The sequence below is a fragment of the Nannospalax galili genome, unplaced genomic scaffold (assembly GCF_000622305.1).
Source record: "Nannospalax galili isolate Female #2095 unplaced genomic scaffold, S.galili_v1.0 scaffold579, whole genome shotgun sequence".
NCBI lineage: Eukaryota > Metazoa > Chordata > Mammalia > Rodentia > Spalacidae > Nannospalax > Nannospalax galili.
In genome coordinates, this window is record NW_008344599.1 from 1,125,414 (window position 1) to 1,134,497 (window position 9,084).

General features: G+C 47.1%; 2 protein-coding genes across 2 annotated transcripts in view; one reads left to right on the forward strand and one right to left on the reverse strand.

Annotated features, from left to right (window-relative positions):
* Positions 1-7,047, reverse strand: part of Slamf8 (SLAM family member 8) — a 10,830-nt gene extending 3,783 nt beyond the window's left edge. Inside the window, exons 1-4 of the mRNA XM_008840837.3 lie at positions 6,958-7,047; positions 3,943-4,269; positions 424-729; positions 235-342 (exon numbers count right to left, since the gene is read on the reverse strand). Of these exons, the coding sequence (XP_008839059.2) occupies positions 235-342; positions 424-729; positions 3,943-4,269; positions 6,958-6,997 (781 nt within the window). The 5' untranslated portion in view covers positions 6,998-7,047. The remainder of the gene's footprint in view (positions 1-234; positions 343-423; positions 730-3,942; positions 4,270-6,957) is intronic.
* Vsig8 (V-set and immunoglobulin domain containing 8) overlaps positions 1-9,084 on the forward strand; it is a 147,998-nt gene that overhangs the window by 28,290 nt on the left and 110,624 nt on the right. The window lies entirely within an intron of this gene.

Sequence of the window (9,084 nt, forward strand, 5' to 3'; positions counted from 1 at the left end):
ATATAGAGAGAGAGAGAGAGAGAGAGAGAGAGAGAGATCATTTGAAGAATTGTAGAAGAGACTTCAAGTTGTTCAGTTTGGTTAGAGTCCAAAGTGTGAGAAGGATGGGGTAAAGACATGAGCAGGAGGGGCAAAGGACAGGCCTCTGAAGTCTTAAGTGGAAGGTGGTCCATCCCAGCCCCTCCCCAGCATCAGGCCTCCCTTTCTCATGTTCTATACCTATAAGACACATACCTGAGCAGGGACCATAGTGCCATGCCCCAAAGAGACCAGCCAGGATCAGGAGCAGTGAGACTGGCACTGCCACCAGCAGCACGTCCTTGTAGGAGGCCATCCCTGGAGCTAGAACATGGAAGGGTAGGATCAGAGATGGGCCTGATGCATCATAATCCCTCACCTATTGCCCGCTGGTCTTTGGCATACCTGCCTCATGATGACAGCTCTCCCAGGGGATGACTGTGGCTATATCCCAGCTGACAGGGTTGGAGGCGATGCATGAATAGGCCACATCCTCGTCTCCCAGTCCCAGTGAGATGCTTAGCACCTGTTTGTCTGTTAAGAGGCTGTGTAGGTCCACATCAAAGTCCATTGTCCCCTCCCGTCGCCAGCTATAAGTTATGTCACTGTTGTTAGGGGTCCAGCAGGACAAGAACACCTGGCAGGTATTAGGGGCTTGAGCATTCCCCGAAGCAGCAGTGAATACTTGAACTGTGGGCTTGGGTACGGCATCTGTGCAAGAATAACAGAGCAGGGTGGGTTACAGGGATGCTGGGCAGGGTCCATAGCTCTGGGTCTGAGTTCTGTGCATGGTTAGAGGCCTTTCTTAGTCTAAAACCTTGCCTATCTTTTCGTTGCTAATTCCTTAGTCTGGTATTCCAAACCCTTCAAGAAATGATTTATGTCGACCTCTCCAGCTATGCTTCCTGCTGGTCTTCTCTGCCAGCAGTTTGCAGTTCTCCCAAACACGAGATGCTGTCTCAAACTTTCTGTGCTTCTGGGTTGCCCAGCTGTGCACATCTGTGCTGTCCACCACCTTTTTTGGAGACACGGTCTCAATTTGTAGGCTGGGTTGTCCTCAAATGCAACAATCCTCCTGCTTCCACCTCCAGAGTGCTGGGATTGCAGAAGTATGCCACCGCGCCTGGCCCTATGCTTTCCTTTCTTGCCTGACTGAAGAACTCCTATGTGTTCTTTAAGGCCCAGCTTGGGCACATTGCTTAATATCTTGACCTTGAAGTCTCACCTCATAGTTCAGGTATGACTCTGAGCTCTCCAAGCCCCTTGGTCTTTTGTAGCACTTCTTTTACAATGTGCCAGTCAGTCAACAGGAGGTGACAAGCTTTTATTACTGTAGGCAAGTGTTTGAAACTTAGAGTTTGGTGAAGGAGACAGAGACTGACAAGTGATTACGAGTAACTAAGAAAATAATTGTCAAGGTGTAAAATGCTATGAATGAGGAGCCTAGAGGGAGGGGCTCTGTCTTGTTATCTCAATAACCTTAGCTCTCTAGTGCTGGCAATTTGTGCTTGATACCTAGGCCATTGAACAAATTGGTATCCTGGCGTCCCAAGCAGTGCCTCCCTGTTCTGATATAGATTGATGAGCAAATCCCAAATCTCAGTGGCAATGGGGCCAGTGGGAGAGCATTATGGTAACAACAGGAGGCCCAGTCTCTGACAGCATTCCAAAGTCAAGCAGAGTAAAACCTTATTAATGCCAGCTCAATCTGGTGGGATTTGTGATATGAAAAAAGAAATGATTTGCTGGGCATACTAATAGTATAAACAAAGATTACAGGGGGGATATTTACACTACTTAAGAGGACAAGTTGCCTCCAAACACGATCAGGCGCGGCAGAAACACCCATCGACATTTCTGGTAACCGATCCGCTAATTCAAATCATTCTTATCTATTGTCAAAGCCAAGCTCCTAAGGACGGCTGCTTGGCAGCTTCCTGCAATTAGTTCTAATCACACTATGTATTTGGAAGCAATAAAACAGCAATTTCCTTAAAATCTGTAATTCAGATACTGAGAACAAGGCATTTTAGAGCTTAGTGGTGTGGGTGCTGCATGTATTACCACATTCAATGTCCTCATTTCACATGCGCAGCAGCTGAGACTCAGAATGGCGGAGAGGCTCCAGGGCCTGTGTGGTTGTGTAGGGTATTCACTGCACAAGGGTGATGGGCAAGGAGGCTAAACGCGTGCTGAAATCCAGCCAGATTCTGCCTAATAAGATGTACAACTTGGTTCAGGGCTTCATATTTCTGGAAGTGCACCCTCTAACTACTCATTAGCATCCTGAATGGCTCACCCAAGAGCACACAAGACAGCTATCTCTGAAGGTTGGAGAATCCTCTCCACGTGACTTACACCCTTTCTCTTTTTGCTTCTTCCCAGCCAATATCCTTACTTTTATTGTTAAATGTGGACTCCCCAAAACCTTCACAATTCCTGCGGTCTACTGTAATAGTGGTGTGGTGTCACTCATATCTCTCCAAGTCATCAGGAAGATGAGATAAATGGGAGCTAAAAGATCTTGCTTCCTGCATCAACAGAAATGGATGGAGGTAGTGGTGAACATGGTGGAGAAGTTGTTTTTTAAAAAAGAAAGAGGGGCTGGAGAACTGCCTCATTGGTTAAGAGTACTGGCTGTTCTTGTAGAGGACCAGGGCTCTGTTCCCAAGCACCTACATGGCAGCTAACAATGGTTAGTAACTTGAGTTCTAGGGAACTTGACACCTTCTGGTTTCCATGGGCATTGTACAACATGGGTGTACTTACATACATACACACAGGCAAAATACTCATACACATACAATTAAAAAAATAAATAAAATATTTTAAAGACAGAAACCGCCCCACCCCCATCCCATACTTAGTCAATTCAACTGCTCCAACTGCAGGGACAAACAGCTGCACAAGTGGTCCTGGCAGATACTGGTCCACCTTGTGGACCCTGAGAAATAAATATAATTGTTGCTTTTAGTGCTTAAGTTTTGAGATGGCTTGCTTTGCAGTGATGAATGAGAGAGAATCCAAGGATGACATGTAGTTAAAATCTAAAGGACTTTTTTTTTTTTTCTTTTAAAGACAGGGCTTTGATATGCAACCCTGGCTGGCCTGGTATTTGAAATGTAGCCCATGTTGGCCTTGAACATGCAGCAATCCTCCTACCTTAGAATCCAAGTGCTAGCATTACAGGCATGTGTCACCACACCTGATTAAAAGACCTTTAAAAAAAATATAAGGCTGGGAATCCAGATTAGTAGCAGAATTTGTTCTTAGAGCATATAAAGACCTGGGTTGATTTTTTAGTACCATATGAACAACAGAAACCCAAACAAGCAAACAAAAATTAACCAACCAAACAAAAGCAGAAATATAGAATAAAAATTCTATATTTAATTTAGTCTAGTTTGAATGTAATGTGCAAATAAAAACTAATTTTGCCATATGTAAAATTTTATCCATTTCCTTTTTAGTGGTAAATAAAATAATAGCACTGCACGCAATCTATGGTAATACCTTAGAATTGGTAGACGGGCCGGGCTCTGTCTTATATGCATTTGCAAATGACACTACACTTTGCCCGTATGGGCACTGTGGATGGTAGTATTATAAGGCTCATTTACAAATGAGAAAGGTAAGGTCAGAGAGACTAAGCATCATGTTCCAGGTTGCCAAGCCAAGAAAAGAACAAATGGAATACAGATAGTAGGGTGGTGAAGCCGGTGGCTCCAGGCAGGAGCTCACTTGAGAGTATGTAGGGAGATTTCTTAGATGTGACTTCTGGGGAGCAGTGGCTCCCTGACGTAGCAATGTGGTCAAAGGCCATGTGTTTCTGGAATCTAGCCCTTTCTAGCTCCCATGGCTCCAGACACTTGGCTGGTACTTTGCAGGAGGACAACATCAGGGAACTAGGTCAGGCATACTCACCATATACCTTGAGCTGCAGGGTTTGGGTCCAGGGTTGACCCCCTGTGTCCACCATCAGAACAGAGAAGTTGCCGCTGTCTCCAGTTTCCAGGGGCCCAAGCTCCAGACTGAAGTTGCTGTGTATCTGGACTCGGCCCAGGAAGCGGGAGTGGTACAGTGTCTCCAAGGAACCCCGGAAAAATGTGGCCAGGAGCTCCTCTGATGGCCAGAGAGATCGCCAGATAGCCTCACGGACTTGAAAACCAGGAGGACACTCAGCCACCAGCAGCACCGAGTCCCCCACCTTGCTCAGCAGTTGGGTACTGGTAACCACAATGGGAAGGAGTGCTGGAAGGACAGAAACCCTGTTTACTCTGCTTGTGGAGGCGTCTCATCCTGCTCTGTCGTGCAGCTGAGTTGCTTAGGAGCAAATTATGGCCCTTCACCCCAACCCTTTCCACTGATTTGAGGCTGCACCAGGGTGTGGCATGCACTGGGGATGAAACAGTCAGGAAGAGAATCTGGTCTCTGTTTATGGAGCTCCCCGAACACACCAGACCTCAAGCAAGCCATTAAAACAAATGATGTTAAGTTTCATGATGGGAAAAAAATGGGTGAATACAAGTGGAATAATAGGGGTCCTCATGCAGCCCAAGGGGCTCAGAGAATACACAGCCTGAAGGAGGGATGGGAATCAGCCAGGCCAGCCCAAGCAATGGCTGCTGGAGTGGTGATGGGGAATTGCTGAGGAAACAGCACTAGAAAGGATGGAAGGGAGTGAGCATGAGCACTGGGGAACTGAAAACGGCTCTGTGCAGGCCGAGTAAGTAGGAAATGACACTGCAGAGCTGGTGGGATCATGCCGTGCCGTGAAGCAGCCTCGGAGTCTGGGCTTTTAGCCTTAGAGCAATGGTGTGTGTGTGTGTGTGTGTGTGTGTGTGTGTGTGTGTGTGTGTGTGTGTGTGTGTGTGTGTGTGTGTGTGTGTGTGTGTGTTGTGGTGTGACAGGATGAGCTGTATGTTTAAGAGGATCACATCGGGAGACGTGGAGAATGCATTGGATGTGGGGCAAGGCTGAGGCTCTTTATATCAGTACAAGTAGAGGTGGCAGAAACTTGAACAGAGAGTGGGAGCCATGGGGATGGGAGAAGTGAGACAAACAGATTAATGGTGTACTTCGTCAAGTCTGGTAATAGATTAGGTCTGGGGAGTAGAGGAGAAGAGACTGAGATGGTTGCCAGTTCCTTGGGAAGCATTGTATACTATTGTTTGTGAAGTAGAACAGGAAAAGAAGCAGATGGGGGGAGATGGCAAGATGCTGAGGTTTTTGAAGATTGTATTTGAGTTTAAAGCATGAGGAAGACAACCCTGCTTGGTTGCCCTCTTGACTCCTTTCCTGCCTTATTTCTGCTTATTCTGGAAGCATCACCATCACCTCTAACCTATCCCGTCTCTTACTGCAAGTATACATTCTTTCTGTGTTCCCATGGTGATCAGAGATTGGCACCCTTGTCCTATTATTATTGTTTGTTTCTGAGTCAGCATCTCCCACCAGGCCATGAACTCTTGAAGGTCAAGAGAAAATTTCTTCATCTTCGTACTTGCAGTCTCCCCACTCCCCGCACCCCCACAACCCCGCCCCTCCGAGTTTAGGACTAGATTATACAAGCTCAGTAAATTGCACTGAATTTGCTGAGGACTAGACTGAACCTGGGCCAGCAGGAGGTTGTAGGGCGGAGGGCTGATATGTAATGTCCCCCAGTGCTGGGAGTTCGGTTAAGGAGACCTGTTCTGGATGGTCACACTACAGGCCATCTGCCTCATTGTCCTTCCTGGGCCTAGTCATTTCCATCTTGACAGGACATGGCTTCGGTGTTAATGTAAAATGGAGACACAGCATTGGATACCAGTCAAGACTGAGGTTCTCTCATATTCTGGTTCTGTTACAAACCAGCTGTGTGACTTCCAGCATTTCATCTTCCTTCTCTAAGTAAAACAGGGAGGCTGTATCAGCTCCATAGTATTAATCCTTTTTGCAATGAAGAACACTTAAACAGTTAAGATCATGGAATGTAGATCAGTGGGTAGAATACCTGCTTAGTATGCACAAAAAATTACTTAAAACCCCCACATGCCAATATTTGGAATGGGGTCCTCATACATCCAACGACTTGGAAGCTTTTGTGTAGAAAACCGACTGAGGCCTTTTGGAATGTTCACCTGTAATATCCCATCTACACTGAGATATTTTGAAGAAATCTGTTAGGCCTTTAGAGCCCTTGAGACAAGGTACTTAGGTGAGGCTGCTGTACTAAGCAACTTCCAAGTCCTTATGAATCTCTGAAGTACACAACTGTGTCTGGGCTTTTCCACATTCCATGAACTCCCATTCTTAGCCCAGCAGGGACTAATCCTTGTCATGCTGGCTCTTTGCTAACCAAAGGATGGAACTTAGGCATCAGACTGATGAAGGGGTCATCCAGTGTTGGAGACCCCACGTCTTTGCTATTCCAATACCAGCCTGTCATCAGTCATTCTTAAGCCCTCAGGGACCCATATTTAACCCACTCCCACCCTCTCTTCTATACCCAGTGTCCATCTCCCCTTGTGTAGGATGCAGGGTGGGATCCTGGCATCCTTACAGACTACTAAAAACACACATTCCTTAGACTGTAGGGAATTCTGCTGTGCTATGCCCTTGTCATCTCTCCCTATATTGTAGAATTCCTGTGTGTCAACACTGCCAGATCCCCACCATTCCTGTGTCCAGCTTTCTTTCAAAACTAGCAGCGCTTTCCATTTAAACTGGGGTCACAAAACAGATTGTGTTCCCTAGACATAGATGATCCTGGTGGGGCAACCTGCCCTCATCCAAGCCCCTACTTTAGATGTTGTCTCAGAGCTTGTTTTGCTCTTCACTCTTCTTTAACTCCTGGGTTCTCACTTGGTTTTGAGAGGCAGCTGCCTATAGGTCTGATGAGGGCAGCTGGGGAGGGACCACCAGCTCCCTGACAGGATGTCCACCTGCTCCACTTACCTTCACAGAGAAGCAGATTCCACCAGGACCACATGGCCATTGTTCTTCAGAAAACTCCCTCAATAATCAAAATCCAGGATATCCCAGGCCAAGTGGGTACACGGAAGGAACTGAGGTCCTTCTGAAAAGTCCCAGAAGGAGTTCAGAAGGAGGAATCTTGACTCAAAACGAGATGTCCCGAAAGTGAAAGCATCCAGAATAAAGTGGAAGTTGGCTGCAGACCCAGCTGGGCCTAGCTGGGCTTTCAGGAGCCGATTCTTGTAAGTCAGCCACTTTTCTGTATACATGACTGGTCAGAACCTAGTGACAAGAGCACCCACACGGCTCGTGTGCTCCTTGCTGATTGTCACCTGGTCACCTTACGTCCAGCCTCGCTCACAGCTATCCTTCCTCACCACCATTGCCACAGTCTTCTGAGCTGCAGTTCTCGCCCAGTCACTTCTTCCCTGCTTCCAATTCTTCTATAGCCTACTGCTGCCCTCTTGATAAAGACTGAACTATCAGCTTAGCATGCAAGGCTCTCCAACTTCTCCAGGCTGACTAGCCACATCCCCTCTGCTCTCTGACCATCCCAGCCAGAACTACCTCTTTTTACATGTATTTGTACACATTGTATTGGCTCCTCCGCTGGGCATGCTCTTCCATCTATTCTTGCAGACTGGGCTCAGCTCTGCACCCAGCCAGGCTGTCCTTCAAGGCTTCCTGACTATGGGCAGAGTAAGACTCCTCCTCTGTGGCCTGTGAGCACCCAGTCTTCCATACTGTTGGTTGTAGCTTCAGAGTTTTCAGAGACTGTTTAGCCAGCAAGTACTTGTATTTATTTGTGTTCCCCTCGGTCCTGGGCACATGATAGATGTTTAATAAATAACTGTTAAGTGAGTGAGTGGGTGCTAGGCATGGTTACCCATTTTGTTCTTATGTAAGGCCTAGGACTGTTCTCAAAGCTGATCTTGTAGCCTGGTTGGAAGTGTTGGGTTGGAGAATGTAAAGCCACGGTGAGGTAGGCAGCTTGCTGGGGCCACAGAGGGGCAGAACACGTCTCTTTTGCTGCAGCTACTGCTTCTCATTCTGCTTCTCCTCTTATGGTTACTTGGTTTCTTTCTTTTTGCTTTTTACGTCCTTGAGCACTAGGGATGGAATCCAGGGCCTCTGGCATGCTATATCACTGAGCTACCACCACCCCACCACCTCTAATGCTTTCTTTTTTAATAGTAGAGAAGCCTTTTCAGGATGCTGCCCTTGAGAAAGATTCCTACATGTCCTGAGTGTGGATCGTTGTGTGTGGGCCTGCATAGTTTCTGAACTTTCAGTCAAACTGGTATGCTTTGGATTGACTTAGGAACTAGGCATATAGAATGGGGGTGAGCAGGAGCGTTTGGGATCAGAATCCCTGCCTTCCAGATGTTCACAACCAAAGTGTAGAAACAGACCTGTCAGGGAAAGTGAAGGTTGCTGGCAGACAGGCACTGCTCTAGATAAATGGAGCACACAGGCAGTCAGCATCACAGGGAGAGGTGGGGAAGAAGTCTCTGTAGACTGGGAAAGGATTGTTTCCTGAGCAGGTGGACTTTGAGCACGATTTAAATAGGAAGAGAAAAAGAAGGCCAGAGGTTCTGGTGGGCCTTGAACATGAGGAGAGAGCAGAGTGTGTAAAGATTTGTTTGTGGGAAAGTACCAAGTAAGCTCCAGGGACTATGAGGGACAGCAGGGAACCATCCTTTGAGGCCAAAGTGGAAGTGGGAAGAATAGAAGGGGAGATTTGAGTCAGATTATGCAGGTTTTATACCTGGGTTAGACTCTTTTGGCCCTCTGGGGCCGGAGAGACAGCTCAGCGGTTAAGAGCACTGGCTGTTCTTGCAGAGGATCTGGCTTTGGTTCCCAGCACCCACATCAGGTGGTTCACAACTAACTGCCTGTAGCTCCAGGGGATCCAATGCCCTCTATTGACCTCTGTGGGCACACACACCCATGTGCACACACACATATACATAAATAAAAAATAAATCTTGGGGGCTGGAGAGATGGCTCAGCGGTTAAGAACACTGGTTGTTCTTGCAGAAGACCTGGGTTTGAATCCCAGCACCCATATGGCAGCTAACAACTGTCCATAACTCCAGTCCCAGGGGA